General features: G+C 33.9%; 1 protein-coding gene across 1 annotated transcript in view; it reads left to right on the forward strand.

The window, feature by feature from the left end:
• Positions 1–16,261, forward strand: part of TBC1D32 (TBC1 domain family member 32) — a 176,941-nt gene that overhangs the window by 139,816 nt on the left and 20,864 nt on the right. The window contains exons 29-32 of the mRNA XM_065888749.1: positions 3,670–3,739; positions 5,824–5,939; positions 6,744–6,898; positions 13,300–13,440. Coding sequence (XP_065744821.1) covers positions 3,670–3,739; positions 5,824–5,939; positions 6,744–6,898; positions 13,300–13,440 — 482 coding nt within the window. The remainder of the gene's footprint in view (positions 1–3,669; positions 3,740–5,823; positions 5,940–6,743; positions 6,899–13,299; positions 13,441–16,261) is intronic.

Consider the following 16,261-nt stretch of genomic DNA (forward strand, 5'->3'; position numbering starts at 1 on the left):
TCTGCACTGGCAGGTGGGTTCTTAACCACTGCGCCAGCAGGAAAGCCCCAGAAAAAATTTTTAAGTTCATATCTATTTCCATCTCCACCTTGCTTCTAGTTTGATACGTAAAGCACAATTTTTGTTGTTCATTGGATGTTTGTTCATTTATTCGTTCATCTACTCATTCATTCACTCAATGTTTGTTAAGCACTTATTACATATCCCACACACTATTGTGCACATTTCAGTAAATCACTGGTTACCGGTGATGCATCAGAGTCCCCTGAAAACATCCATTTTTATCATTAAATTTTACTTCATCATTTTGCGCCATCAATTTTATTTCTGAAGATTTTAATTTCTGCTTCATAAATTGTTTTTAGTCCAGATTAAATGTAACAAAGATTATTTCACTGAACTTTTGTAGCCCAAGATCCATTTCTACTTGTCAGGTTGTCATATTGTATGTCAAATACAGATTTAAACATGAAGTCTCTTTTTTAATATATACCTGTGAACCATTTTCTGACTTCATTACTGCTTCAAGAAACTTTTCATTTCTTCTTTTTCTAACGGAATTTTATTCACTCTCAAGTCACCTACATCTGTATCATATTAGTGATTTTTTGAGTGGATATTTGATATTTGTTTTGGTCTGCTTAATACCTCATATATTCTCCTTTAAAAGTCTTTTGGGAGATTTAACTGATACCTTCTTTAAAGTGAAATGTGTGGAGCAAGGTATCACTGTCCAATTATAACTGTCTCTAAAGTTCAGTTTTATTCCTTTAAGGATCTCAACTTCAATGCACAAGAAGTAAGCTGTAGAGGTCTTCTAAAAAGACAAATGACTGAACAGTCACCTTCCGCAATCTTGTTCAGTAGTCTGGAGTATTTATTTTTACTTTTAAAATGCTCCTCCGAGGATTTTGATATACAGCCACAATTGGAAAACATTATCTGTTGAAATGTGCAGAGTTAAGTTTTTACTCTGAAGGTACAGAATCATAAGCTTTTAGAGGGAATGGACTTGGGAAATTATTCCTACAACATCAGGAAACTTATCTGTCATCTCAGGCCGACAGCTAGGCCACTCTGGAAAGACGCTATTCTTCCATGGTGAAGAACTAAGAACTTGAACCTTATGTAAATATTCAGTGTCATAGTCTTTTTGGGCAAATTCTCTCATCTTGATTCTTGACTTTATTCCATTCTTTACTGTAATGGTAGAAGGTACTCTGATCTATAGAATCCATGACATTGGGAATGCCCATTCTTAGCACTCTTAGTTCACTGCATACTTCTCCTCTATTGTGAAGATATCTATATGTATTCTACTTTCCAAAAGGGAAACATAAGTATTATTTTAAGCATACAAATCTACATGTTAACAAAGATATTTCTTATGCTTAATAATCTAATTTTACGTGTACTACATTCTAAGTGTTATCAACTAATCTAACTTAACATTGGTAGTAGCTTATAAAATCACTTTCGTCATTATATCACATTATGATAGTTGATAAGTAGGTCTGTTCCATGGCTTTAGCAATATATAAAGTCAATGTTTATTTTATTGAAACTATTGAAATTTTGCAAAATCAGCCAATGTCACTGACACTACAGCACTAAAGTTTTACATTATTTAAACTTAGGAAACTAAGAACTTGAAATTATGGTGAGCATATGAATGATGATTAATAGTTTTTAAATATTGGTCATTATTTTGTGAGTGAGAATAATTTGTGGTATATGTTTTAGTACCAAGTGATAGAAACCCAAATCAGACTTTTTTCTTTTTTTGTCTAAGCAGAAAAAGAGGCAGAATCATTGGCTCATAGTATTCAGTAATAGTGTAAAGCTGTCCTTAGCAATTTGTCTCCTTTCTATGTCTCTCCCTTTCCTTGTATTGAATATATTGGATTCATTTTTCTCTACTGGAGACACAGAGTACCTCATAGCCCTGTAATTAAAGGCGAGGGCATTGTGGGGGAATACCATCTTCACGCTAGTTTGAAAAATCTGGGGAAGACATTGCTCAGCCTGTTGCTAGGAGAAGGACAAAACTGGTATCCTTCTTCCTTAGGGACAGACGGTACATCTGTTAGAGTAAGAGTTATGAATAGCAAGGAATTCTAAGCTATATGAACTGTAGCTTAATTGCTATCATTATAGGTGAAATTCAGCAATATTGCTGAGACCGTATTCTGATCTAGATAAGTAAAACTCAGATGTAGCTTATCAAGAAATTAACTGACACCTATCTTTTAAATTTTTAATTTATTTTTCTTTAAGAAATCACCCCTCTAGGCTAGATAGGTGACCAACCAGCCTGGTTTGCCTGGGACTGTGAGGGGTTCCTGGGCCATGAGACTAAGTGCTAAAACCATGCAAGTCCTAGGCAAACTAGGAGAAGTAGGTTACCTTTACCAAGAGTGCTGAAAGATGAATTGTTGCTTTAAAGAGTAGATGTTTGATAACCGTGATGTTTACTTTGTTCTTCCCTATCTCTGCAGATCTCAAGGCTACCCATATTTTAAGGTTCAGTTTAAATGCCACTTCTTCCCAATCTCTGCCTCCTATGAATTCATGTAATTCTTTATCTGTACCACTCTTGTTCCACTTTGTGCTTTAAAACATCTTTGTCAGAGTTATCTATATACACATTTTATCTCTGACACTACAGGCAAAGTTCTTTTAGGGCATGATGTATGACTTATCTTTTATCCCTCATAGATTCTAGTGTGGTGCTCCACACTTTATAAGAAGGGATTTATTAAAAGTAATGAATAAATTCATGAGTTAAGTAGGTATATTGTTAATAATATGAGATGTACCAGTGTGTAATGGGAAAAAAAAAACTGCTGATACAGAATTCAGAAAACCTAGCTTTTGCCCCTCCCTATCATTAGATAACTCTGTGATTTTGGACAATTTCCTTATTTGTGTGTGTGTGTGTATCCGCACACACACTGTGCACACACTATAGTTTCTTCAGGCAAAAATTGAAAGTTTCAGCTAGATCCCCCTTGTTATCTAGTGATGCTTTTGAGTGTTCATGCTTAATTTGGTCATCCAGTGTTGTCAAAGACTAATCCAAACTTTCAGCCTCTCCTGTAGTCCTCTGTACTGTACAACCCCTTCACTTTTGGTAGATGATCACACTTCATACCTCACAGAGAAAATCTGCCTGCGGGAAGAAACTTGTTCAGTCCACCCTCGTACATTGCTGTACGTTATATGTAGAATAATATCAATTATTCCTTCCTGACACTCACGTGTAAATCTTTAAGAAGTAAACAGACATACTTATCTATATTTGTAATTCAAAATCTTATATATGCATTGCTTGATGAAAGTACAGTATTCTAGACTATTTTTGTGTTAACAGCTTTTGTGTCCTGAAAACCAAGTAAAAGTAGATTGTTTTAAAACTATGATTATTTGTTTTGTACTTAATATACTTTTAAATGCTTTTTTTAAGAGAAAAGTTATTTTGTAAAAAGTTTCCTGTTAATTCCTTTGAAAAATGTAACTGACAGCTCTTAAAAGAACAGGATTCATCAGTGTGTTTTCAAAATTTACATTAAAATATGTAAAAATATTGCTTTCATCAATTTTCAATTAAAATGTGATTATTATGCAGAGTTTTATAATGTTTATAACCCAGTGTTCTGTTGTTTATAGCTACTGATGCAAATGTGAAGAATGAAAGTCTTTCATCTGTGCAACAGCTTGGCGTTAAAATGACTGTCAGGTATATTATAGGGAAATATCTCCCTGTGCATTTCTAGAATTTGTTTTGTCTAGCTGATGTGTGCTTAATAGTATTTAATTTAACAATCAACTATTTTGTATGCTTTAAATGCAGAGTTTGTCATTCAGAAAATAATAACTTTGTTTTGAGGATATTGGCATATGATTGAATTACCCTTGCAGGTAAATCAGTTACAGTTCATTACTACTTCATAGGCTAACTACAACGTATTTAAGTCTCTATGACTGTCAGATTTTTTCCAAAAATAACATTTTAAAAATCAGCACATTGGTAGCACAATCATACCATTTTCTAAAATATGTTTAGTTTTTACTGTCAGGATATAGTTATGAGTACAAAAGTACCTTAATGTAGATGCAGAAGTTAAAATGAATAGACCAATTATAGTAGTTTGAATTTTTTGTACTGAAATTATAATTTTCAAAAGAAATGGACAAGCGGAACAGACTGAGAGTTAAGGTCTGAGTCCTTGAACTCCTCTTTTTCTTGATTATTGCATGGGAATCTTGATAGTCCCTTTCTGTCTACTTCATTGGGTCATCTTCAGAAGCAAGTGTAAAAAAGATGCATGTGAAAGCTTTTAAAAAAGACTGTTTGGGGCTTCCCTGGTGGCGCAGTGGTTAAGAATCCGCCTGCCAATTCAGAGGACACGGGTTCAAGCCCTGGCCCGGGAAGATCCCACATGCTGCAGAGCAACTAAGCCCGTGCGCCACAACTACTGAGCCTGCACTCTAGAGCCCGTGTGCCACAACTACTGAAGCCCATGCACCTAGAGCCCATGCTCCACAACAAGAGAAGCCACCGCAATGAGAAGCCCGCGGACCTCAAGGAAGAGTGCTCCCGCTCACCACAACTACAGAAAGCCCGCGTGCAGCTACGAAGACCTAACACAGCAAAAAATATGTATATAATAATAATAACAATAAAAATGAAAAAGACTGTGTAAATCCATAGCATTATAACAAAAACTGTGATAGTAATTCTAGCTCACCCACCTATATCACATAGGGTATATAACCCATTGATTATGTTTTGTGACCCTGTACCCACCTTTTATATTGTAATGACCTATTTCCATTCTGAAATGGAAACCATAGATAATATGAGCAGTCTAGTCACATATATTTTTTTAATTCAACATAATGTCTTACTGTTAAGAGATAACCAAAGTGATTTATAATGAAACATTTGTATACTACTGCGGTGCCAGTAGTGAGACAATAGCTGGCACCCATTTAGAATCGTTGTAGCTGTGGCAGCTACAAATAGACTGATTTTATTTTGGTGCATCAAATATTACAAGAGGGTTGCCACTGGCAAAGTGACTTTGCAAAATGGTGAACAAGTCTTAGTAAAGCTTCAAGCAAAGCAAAAGAACTATCTTTCCCTAACTTACACATGGTTTCATTCAGTGTATAATAAAATATATGACTAATATTTTATGATTTTATATGAAACAGAATTAATTTCAGATAATTATAAACAGATTTTTCATCTCTGCAAATGACAAGCAGGACATTTACAAGTTGTTACTGTGCAGGACTGACTGTCCCATGTCTAACCTCCTGGCCCTTACTCAGCAACTATCTGTAGTCCCCCAGTCACTATGACAATCAAAAGCACTCCCGTAAATTTCCAAACTAGCCCCTGGGGGAGGTGCCACCCTCATATAGAACCATCGGGCTGTATGAACTCTAAACTTAACATGTCAACCTAGCCTGTGAACATTCCGTGTTTTAGATTAAATTCAGGAAAAAATGCTTATATTCTACTACTCATCTATAGTATCCATGTTTTGTTCTTTCACAACCATTTCATTTTCCTTTAAAGTTGTTGTATTTACCAGATGAATACTGCTAATTCCAATAGATCATAATTATCAGTTACATATATTGAGTGTTATTCTTTCATAAGTGCTCTGTATAACTAGTTATGCTAAAAGTAGAAATTTGAAAACTTAAAACCATGAGATCTCAAGAGAACTACACTTTGATGAATGTTAAAAAATGAATTTACAATGCAGGGCCTGACATTTTTTCATTATGTTTTCTGGGCTTTTACAGGTATGGCAAGTTCCTCAACCTGTTAAGAGATGGTGCAGAAAATGATCTTACCTTGGTTTTAAAGCATTGTGAGAGATTCCTGAAACAGCAGCAAGCTTCTGTAAAATCTTCTCTTCATATCCTTTTCGAATAATTGACAGTACTTGAACTCTCTTCATATGTTTTTCAGAATTCTTTGATGGGGTACTTTAATACATTAATAGGAAAAGAATACTTTAACCTATATTAGTGATTTGTTATGATATACCTTTATGGTATTTTATTCTATATTTTAAATATGCACTTCATTAGACTGAGTAGTAATTATTAAATTTTATTAGTTGAATCTTAAATGAATAAGTAAAGTTATTAGAATGTATTTTCAGTTATATATAAGGAGGTTTTAAAAATAGGTTTAGTAAATCAGTATAATACTCTAGATTTAGTAAATCTAGAATAAGAATAAAACATGCATTTATTTTATTTGAATTGGTTATCTTTCAGAAATAGGGTTTGACTTTAAGAAAAAAGTGTATACAGATCTTTTGCATTACTGAATTCTCAACATGTGTGGATTTTTTTTTATACTTGATTATGCTAATAATTTGGCAGACAATGTAAACTAGAGAAAGGATGGTACTATTGTGTTAGTGACTTGAACAGTGTGTTTCCACGGAACAGATAGTTTTTCCTCCCGTTGCTGGTGCTGTTGGCCTCCACTGGGCGTGTCAGCGCACGTTACATTAAAATAGTCACTGTGCAAGTGATTTATTAATAAAGTTTGATTTTATATCAATAGCTTATAAATTGGTTGAAGACAAAAGGACTAACTATCCTTAGTATCTCCTTCCTGAGATTCTAGAAATGAATATTTATGGAGTTCTTATATCTCACCATGTTAAGATAAACTATTATAAAAGTTCCTTAACTGTGCTTTTCAGTCTGCTTGCAGGGGAGTTACACTGGCCATGACTGGTTTGTATCTTCTTTGTTCATAATAATGTTGGGGGACAAAGACAAAACATTCCGATTTCTTCAGCAGTTCTCCAGGCTTCTGACTTCTGCTTTCCTTTGGTTGCCAAGACTACATATTTCTGTAAGACTTTTTAGTCTATTTTTAAAGGAGCATTTTAAATTTTAAGGAAAATCCTATTTAAATTCATTGGGATCTTATTATTTTATTTGTAGAGTGCGCTATGTACTCAATATTCGTTTTCTATCTGAATGCAATTTTGAGTGATTCCTTTTGAAGATATAGATTTGGCATTTTCTCGAATACTTGCTGTCTTACCTAATGGTAACTGAATGAGAGATTAGTGATAATAGGTGCATTATTAAATTTTAAACTTGTCATTTAGTAAATTATAAAATTCCATATATAAAAAGAAAACTATTGAATGGATATTTTTATTCTTGCTCTGTTAGAAAGAATCTCTGGTTAAATTATAGTATGAGAAAATAATAAGTTGGAATTGTATCCATATTGTATAGAGGAAAAGCACACTAACTTTATATACATTTTGGAAATCTATGATGAGTTTTGATTAAGGTAGTATAGTGTATTTTTAAAGATTTTACTAGTTCCATGAGATCCAAGTTTAAACGTAAGTGCATCCCTCTATTAAAGTCTCTGTATTTTGTTTTACTACTGTACTTATTGCATTTAAGACCTCCAGCTTGGGGAAACTGTCCATTAAAATAAGCCATGCTAATGCTTCCCAAACCTTTTTCATGACATGTTATCCTTGGACAACAGAATTACACAGTACCCAAGGATAAGTTGTTGAGGGGGCTAGAGAGTATCAATGTCAAGTTAAATGAAAGCATTTATGACATGCTTTTGCAATATGTATTTGTGATAAAGAAAAGAAAGCACCAAGGCATATATTAAATATTGAAATTTTATGATTTTATGCTTGAAATAGCTGTATGTAATTCCTGAATAATACTTCACCATAATGAGAAATTTGCTCACGTGAATAGCAGGAAGCAAAAGGCAAAAAGCTATGTACTAGCTTTTCTCCAATCAATGGAACTGTTTTCCTTCTGTTAACCAGAGTTTGAACAATTCTTTAAATTGTACGTGGACATTTAAAATATCTTAAAGGTCTTTCACTCTTTCATTTACAAATGTAATGTTGAACATTCTTTTGATAGTAAGTATGGATTTTAAGTCTATCACACATTTTCATGTCAAGTATTTTAAAATGATACCTACATGCCACTAGTCTTAAGTATTCTACTTTAGTGTTCAGAGTGTGACACAGTCAGACATCACCAATGAACTGTTTTTAACCATAATTTTGTAAAGTTGCATTTCTGCTTTGATGCTATAAACCTAGTTTTCTCACACATTATTTTATTTTTAACACAACAAGAGTGATGTGCTCCACTAGCATTTCTTCCTATAAAACTGAAATCAGGCAGGACTCTAGCAGCTTTGAGTTTATCAGACTTGCCATTTTGATAGCATCAATTTTATATGGAATATAGATCTGTGAATGGAATAGAGTGACTTATTACTCAGGGGTTTTAGAATGAGCTCTTGATGTAAAACCTTGACACCTTTCTGTTGGTGCATCTGTATCATCAGTGAAGACTCATGCAGTGCCTTCTGTAGTATCATTTTTTTCCTTTTCAAGTGCAAATATACCAAGTTGAATATTTTATTTATTTTATTACCAGTAGTTTGTCTTACTGTTTCTTTGTAAAACAAAAACATTCTGCTAAACATTCCTCTTCAAGGATTCTATCTAGAACTGTTAGCTAAGTGCAGTTACTAATGTCCATATAGTCAGTACTCCATAGTTTAAATGTTTTTGATTTAGTGATCTTTTGGATTGGTGTTTTTGCTATGCCACTTTCCTTGTTAGTGCATGCAGTAATAGACTTTAATATATTACTTAAAAAGTGGTCCTTTTCTATTATGTTTGTTCCATTGGTCTCAGACATTACACTGACACTTTCTATGCAGGTTGATAACATAAGCAAATCTGCAGTTGCCACAAGACATGTTAAAGACACTTTAGCTTTAGCCATTAATAGCACAGACTTGTCCACCATCTTTAGCACAATACCACATTTTTGTAATCAACCTCAAAAAAGCTTCAACCTGTTCCCCCAGTCCCCCATTCCCCTACCTCATTACCCTGTTCTATTTTTTTCCTTTTGTTCCATAGCCTACATCAATTCCCACTATGCTTCTTAATTTATGTATTTGTTTATTATTTATACACTTAAACATAAGCTCTCTGAGGGCAGGGTTTTGTTCGCTGACATGTCCCAAACTATGTCCCATCATAATTATTCAGTAAATGTGCTGAATATATGAATTAATATTTAAATAGAAATTTGTAAAGGACAGTAGACTTTTTTATTACTTTAGGAAATATATTTAAGAGAGCTCCTCAGGCTTCCCTGCTGGCGCAGTGGTTGACAGTCCGCCTGCCGGTGCAGGGGACACGGGTTCGTGCCCCGGTCCGGGAAGATCACACATGCCACGGAGCAGCTGGGCCCGTGAGCCATGGCTGCTGAGCCTGCGCGTCCGGAGCCTGTGCTCCGCAGCGGGAGAGGCCCCAACAGTGAGAGAGCCGTGTACCGCAAAAAAAAAAAAAAAAAAAAAGAGAGCTCCTCTACATTCGTAAAAGTGTTGTAAGCAAATTGCATCAAAAAGATTTAAAAATTTGGCCTAGGATAAACAGTATAGGACATAATGAAATATTAATTTGAAGTTCTCAAAATTTTATAAACTATTACTGTTATTGTGAGATAAAAACAATTTGAAAAATGTGTCCTTAAGCTGTTTAGACCAGAAGAACTCTTTAATGTATTGATTTAATTAAATTATCTTCCAATTTTATTTGTCCTTAAGAAAATCCTTCCTGAATGATAAAATAATCATTTTTTATGGAATTTCATCAAGAATCAGTTTGACTAATTGTTAACATCAAAGCTGTTAATAAATATAGATTAAGAAAAATAAAGAAATCAGTTGTTTCCATGGAGGAATACCTAATCTCAAACAATAATTATAATAAAAGTTACAGTTATATATGCCTTCTCTGTTAGTAGAAACATATGAAATAGAACAAATTAAATTGAAATAAAAACTGAAGTATTTTAATGCACATAAAACCAAAACTGCATTGATGATAAACCAGGCTGAAGTGGCATTTGAATGAAGTACTGTAGTTCAACAGGAAGGTATCATGGGACACTTACTTTATATAATACTATTTATATAGATAAAATAAGAGTGTGTGCAAATATCTATATCTTCCTCTTCATAAAATAAAGTAATAACTACCTAACGCGGGAAGTTTGGAGTTAAAAATTCTAATAGCATTGAAATATTCATTTGATTTAAATTTTACAACCATTATGTCGTGGAACATTTGTAATCCATTTGCAGGGCATTAGCAATGGTAAGTCATGTAACGAGTCACTTGCTTGGAAAGAGGACAGGTGTCAAAACCCCTTCCCTTTCTTACATGCGACTTTAAATCTTAATCATATTTGAAGATTCCATTTTCCTATGTGTTTTTTTTTTCCCTGAGAGGAGAAAGATTTGTTTTTTAGAATTATAGAATCAAAGTTTAAAAAGATATCTCCAGAGTTTTCTGTTCACCCCTCTGCACGATGTGCATGACGCACATACGGCACAGAGTCACTGCAGCACTGCCAATCAAACACGGCCTGTTCTCTGCCCACAGAACCCTAGAGTGGAGGACTGGACTGGATTGGATTGGATCAGTTTGGATTGGTTTGGAGAGTTTGTCTTTTCTAATAGGGTCTTTCTATTTAATTTCCATAGATTTTTCTTAGTGTCAGGAATAAAATGACTCATCAGAACTACCTCTAGTGGAAGAAGAAAACTAAGACTGCTTACTGTGTTTCATTTCTTTAAGCACATATCTTTCATTTTTAACCATTAAAGCCAAATACTCTAAGAAGTGGCATAACATGAACATTTTGGTACTGATAATTTTTTACTGATAATTTTTTGCATGATACTGGCCTAGTGTATATGTTACTTAGGTGATCTATTAAACGCTGTGATCCTATATGTGGTCTGCTTAATCCTATATTCTGAATTTTATTTAGAGTTAGCTTTTATTAAGCGTTACCATCCTTTCCAAGAGTTATGACTAACCAAAATATATCAAAACACTAAAAGTATAACAAACATAATTTATAATTTGATGATTCAGAAGATTCCTTGTTATATTTATGTGACTCAGAGCTGTCATTATTGATTTGGTTTTATGAATACCATTTCCTGTAAATTAGAGTTATGAAATAAAAATAGGCCAACTAACAAAACTTTTATTATAAGAAAATTTCCTGTGATTACAGTGTGCAATCATTAGTATGTTGTCATTCAGTCAATTTGTTGAGTAGCTACTCTATGCAGGGCTTGGCGCTAGGAGCTGTGTTGGTTACCAAAATTTATGGCATAATTTCTTCCAACAGAGTATATAATTCATAAGAGTAGAAGAATTCTTGCCTTATCTTTGGGAATCCATTACATAATAATGTTTTATTTTCTTTGAGAAGGTAATTAATTAGTCTATTATCTCCATCTCTATACAAACCTATTCTAAATATGTTGTTTTTAATGCAAATTAGAGAATACTGTGTAAGAAATATTTCCAATATATACAATTCTTACACTATTATATATATATATTCAGAAAATTATTAGCTAAGTTTGCATTGAAAATTAAAGTATTACATATGTATAAGTTGATTTATTTTGCTTTTACATATATTTATTAGATTCATTAATTCTACTCTACAAATAGTAATTAGTAAAACAGATTGTGTATTCAACAAAAGAAGATAAATCAAAGGGTACTAATTCTCATTCAGTTCATATTATTATTCTTAACTACTTAATAAAAGTAATTTTCTTTGTCTGCACATCCATCTGAAGTTGACTACAAGATGTTCATTTAATATGCTATGTATGTCTTCAGTCGTCAGTATATAATATTTTTTGTGTACTGTGAGATACCTCCCTAAGAACCTATCATAAAATATATATTTGTACCTATATGTTCCCACAAATATACATTTCTACAATGTGAAATGGTAAACCATTTATCATAATGATAAAACACAAAAACTACTGATAAATCAACTCACTGATTTCAGAAATTTTCATATATTACTCAAACCTAAATCCTTAAAAATGGTTTAGCAGTATAAAGTTTGAAAAAATACTCCTTATTTTAACTCTTATGTAATTGTCATACATGAGTTTGATTTTTGATTTTAAAGTATTAACTTTCTGGGGCTTCCCTGGTGGCGCAGTGGTTGAGAGTCTGTCTGCCGATGCAGGGGACACGGCTTCGTGCCCCGGTCCGGGAAGATCCCACATGCCGCGGAGCGGCTAGGCCCGTGAGCCATGGCCGCTGAGCCTGCGCGTCTGGAGCCTGTGCTCCGCAACGGGAGAGGCCACAACACTGAGAGGCCCACATACCGCAAAAAAAAAAAAAAAAGTATTAACTTTCTTTTATTAAAAAAGTTTGAGTTGCCCAGTAAAGGTAAAAACATTAAAAGGGCTCTCTAGAAGTCAGATCTAATTTGAGTATCAATGTTTATTATAAGTCTGTAGGATATAATTGTTAGTCTAATAGTTTTTCTTGACACAAAATTACATCTTCAGGTTTATTCTTTGTTTAAAAAATTTATTGTGGTTAGATGTTGGGTTTAAAGTAACACTCATTAAAACATTGAGCATTCATGATAGATTGTACCCAAGAACTAAATTGAAAAAATAACCGACTTTATGAAGAAATGGCTGAAAAATGCAATGCAAGTTTGTAAATATATGTGTATATGTATCTATACATATATATAATATAGACATATAAATAAATATAAAAATATATGAAATAAATTTTATATATTTGTAAATAGATAGCCTGAGTACTTTGATGGAAATGCATCACAGTTTTAGATACAAATTTCTTATGGATTTCCCAATTTCACTTACTAGTAACTAGAGCTTAGATTTGGGTTATTTAACATTAACTTAGAAAAAGCAGATTAGGCAAATACCAAGAGCTGACAGAATAAACCTTTTTGATGTTTTAGAGTCATTGACTAAATCCAAGGATATATAAGCATATTGAAATATACTTAGTTTTAGAATGTAAAGCATTTATTACTCATGTACTCATCCATGTATTTATTCTTTCATGCAACATCCTTCTCCATTATTCCATAAGGGATTCAATTTGTCACAATTACAAAGTGTTAATTTTATTCCTTTATCTTGGAAGGAAGGTATATCATACTGCCCTTATTGAGTTTTAATCTTTCTATAGTGTTTAATGTTCTAACTTTTTAACTTACATAAAATTTGCAGTAGCTTGTTATGCCACCATGGTAATTTTGAAGTAGCAATTTAGAGCAAAACATTTAGATGAATTTGATTGGTTTTAAATTAGCTGCATATTCATTAATTCTCAATTTTTCTCTTTTATGCAGAGGTACCTACCTATTGACACTATAGAATCTGGCATTCATCCAGTATATTTTTGCAGCACTCACTATATTGAAATGCTACTGAAAGCAGAGGTGCCACTTGTATTTTCAGCTTTTCACATGTCTGGTTTCGCACCATCACAGGTAATCCATAGGAAATAGTATTTCTTCAACTCCAAGATCTCAGTGTATTTAAAGAAAATTACATTCTCATCAAATATAGGAAATACATTGAAATTAATCACGTCATTTTTGTAAGTAGTCATACATCTCTATGTGTTTAAATCTTTAAACTGGCTTTTTTCCCCTAGGTCTTTTATAACATATAGGTTTGCTTTATTGTAGATCCCTGGCATTCACGGATGTTGAGTTCTGTTTCAGCTATTCAAGACATAGACATTCTGAAAGTCTATGACATGTAGCTTTTTTTTTTTCAACATCGTTATTGGAGTATAATTGCTTTACAATGGTGTGTTAGTTTCTGCTATATAACAAAGTGAATCAGCTATACATATACATATATCCCCATATCCCCTCCCTTTGTGCTTCGCTCTCACCCACCCTATCCCACCCCTCTAGATGGTCACAAAGCACCGAGTTGATCTCCCTGTGTTATGTTGCTGCTTCCCACTAGCTATCTGTTTTACATTTAGTAGTGTATATATGTCCATGCCACTCTCTCCCTCCATCCCAGCTTACCCTTCCCCCTCTCCAAGTCCTCAAGTCCTTTCTCTACGCCTGCATCTTTATTCCTGCCCTGCCCCTAGGTTCTTCAGAAGGTTTTTTTTTTTTGAATTCCACATATATGTGTTAGCATACGGTATTTTCTCTTTCTGACTTACTTCACTCTGTATGACAAGACTCTAGGTCCATCCACCTCACTACAAATAACTCAATTTCGTTTCGTTTTATGGCTTAGTAATATTCCGTTGTATATATGTATCACATCTTCTTTATCCATTCATCTGTCAGTGGACACTTAGGTTGCCTCCATGTCCTGGCTATATAGATAATGCTGCAATGAACATTGTGGTACATGACTCTTTTTGAATTATGGTTTTCTCCAGGTATATGCCCAGTAGTGGGATTGCTAGGTCGTATGGTAGTTCTATTTTTAGTTTTTGAAGGAACCTCCATACTGTTCTCCATAGTGACTGTATCAATTTACATTGCCACCAACAGTGCAAGAGGGTTCCCTTTTCTCCACACCCTGTCCAGCATTTACTGTTTGTAGACTCTTTGATGATGGCCATTCTGAGTGGTGTGAGGTGATACCTCATTGTAGTTTTGATTTGCATTTCTCTAATGATTAGTGATGTTGAGCATCCTTTCATGTGCTTGTTGGCAATCTGTATATCTTCTTTGGAGAAATGTCTATTTAGGTCTTCTGCCCATTTTTGGATTGGGTTGTTTGTTTTTTTGATATTGAGCTGCATGAACTGCTTGTATATTTTGGAGATTAATCCTTTGTCAGTTGCTTCGTTTGCAAATATTTTCTCCCATTCTGAGGCTTGTCTTTTCGTCTTGTTTATGGTTTCCTTTGCTGTGCAAAGGCTTTTAGCTTCATTAGGTCCCATTTCTTTATCTTTCTTTTTATTTCCCTTTCTCTAGGAGGTGGGTCAAAAAGGATCTTGCTGTGATTGATGTCATAGAGTATTCTGCCTATGTTTTCCTCTGAGAGTTTTAGAGTGTCTGGCCTTACATTGAGGTCTTTAATCCATTTTGAGTTTATTTTTGTGTATGGTGCTAGGGAGTGTTGTAATTTCATTCTTTTACATGTAGTTGTCCAGTTTTCCCAGCACCACTTATTGAAAAGGCTGTCTTTTCTCCACTGTATATTCTTGCCTCCTTTATCAAAGATAAGGTGTCCATACTGTGTGTGGGTTTATCCCTGGGCTTTCTATCCTGTAACATTGATCTATCTTTCTGTTTCTGTGCCAGTACCATACTGTCTTGATTACTGTAGCTTTGTAGTATAGTCTGAAGACTGGGAACCTGATTCCTCCAGATCTGTTTTTCTTTTTCAAGATTGATTTGGGTATTCGGGGTCTTCTGTGTATTCCATACAAATTGTGAAATTTTTTGTTCTAGTTCTGTGGAAAATGCCATTGGTAGTTTGATAGGGATTACATTGAATCTGTAGATTTCTTTGGGTAAGTATAGTCATTTTCACAATGTTGATTCTTCCAATATAAGAATGTGATATATCTCTCCATCTGTTTGTCTCATCTTTAATTTCTTTCATCAGTGTCTTATACTTTTGTGCATACAGGTCTTTTTCTCCGTAGGTAGGTTTATTCCTAAGTATTTTATTATTTTTTTTACAGTGGTAAATGGGAGTGTTTCCTTAATTTCTCTTTCAAATTTTTCTTCATCAGTGTTTAGGAATGCAAGAGTGTTCTGTGCATTAATTTCGTATCCTGCTACTTTACCAAATTCATTGATTAGCTCTAGTAGTTTTCTGGTAACATCTTTAGGATTCTCTGTGTATAGTATCACTGTCATCTGCAGACAGTGACAGTTTTACTTCTTCTTCTCTGATCTGGATTCCTTTTATATCTTTTTCTTCTCTGATGGCTGTGGCTAGAACTTCCAAAACTATGTTGAGTAATAGTGGTGAGAGTGGGCAACCTTGTCTTGTTCCTGATCTTAGTGGAAATGGTTTCAGTTTTTCACCATTAAGAACAGTGTTGGCTGTGGGTTTTTCATATATGGTCTTTATTATGTTGAGGTAGGTTGCCTCTATGCCTACTTTCTGGAGGGTTTTTATCATAAATGGGTGTTGAATTTTGTCAAAAGCTTTTTCTGTGTCTTTTGAGATTATCCTATGGTTTTTCTCCTTCAGTTTGTTAATATGGTGTATCACATTGATTGATTTGCATATACTGAAGAATCCTTGCATCTGTGGGATTAACCCCACTTGATCAAGGTGTATGATCCTTTTAATGTGCTGTTGGATTCTGTT

Source organism: Phocoena phocoena, chromosome 12, assembly GCF_963924675.1.
Source record: "Phocoena phocoena chromosome 12, mPhoPho1.1, whole genome shotgun sequence".
NCBI lineage: Eukaryota > Metazoa > Chordata > Mammalia > Artiodactyla > Phocoenidae > Phocoena > Phocoena phocoena.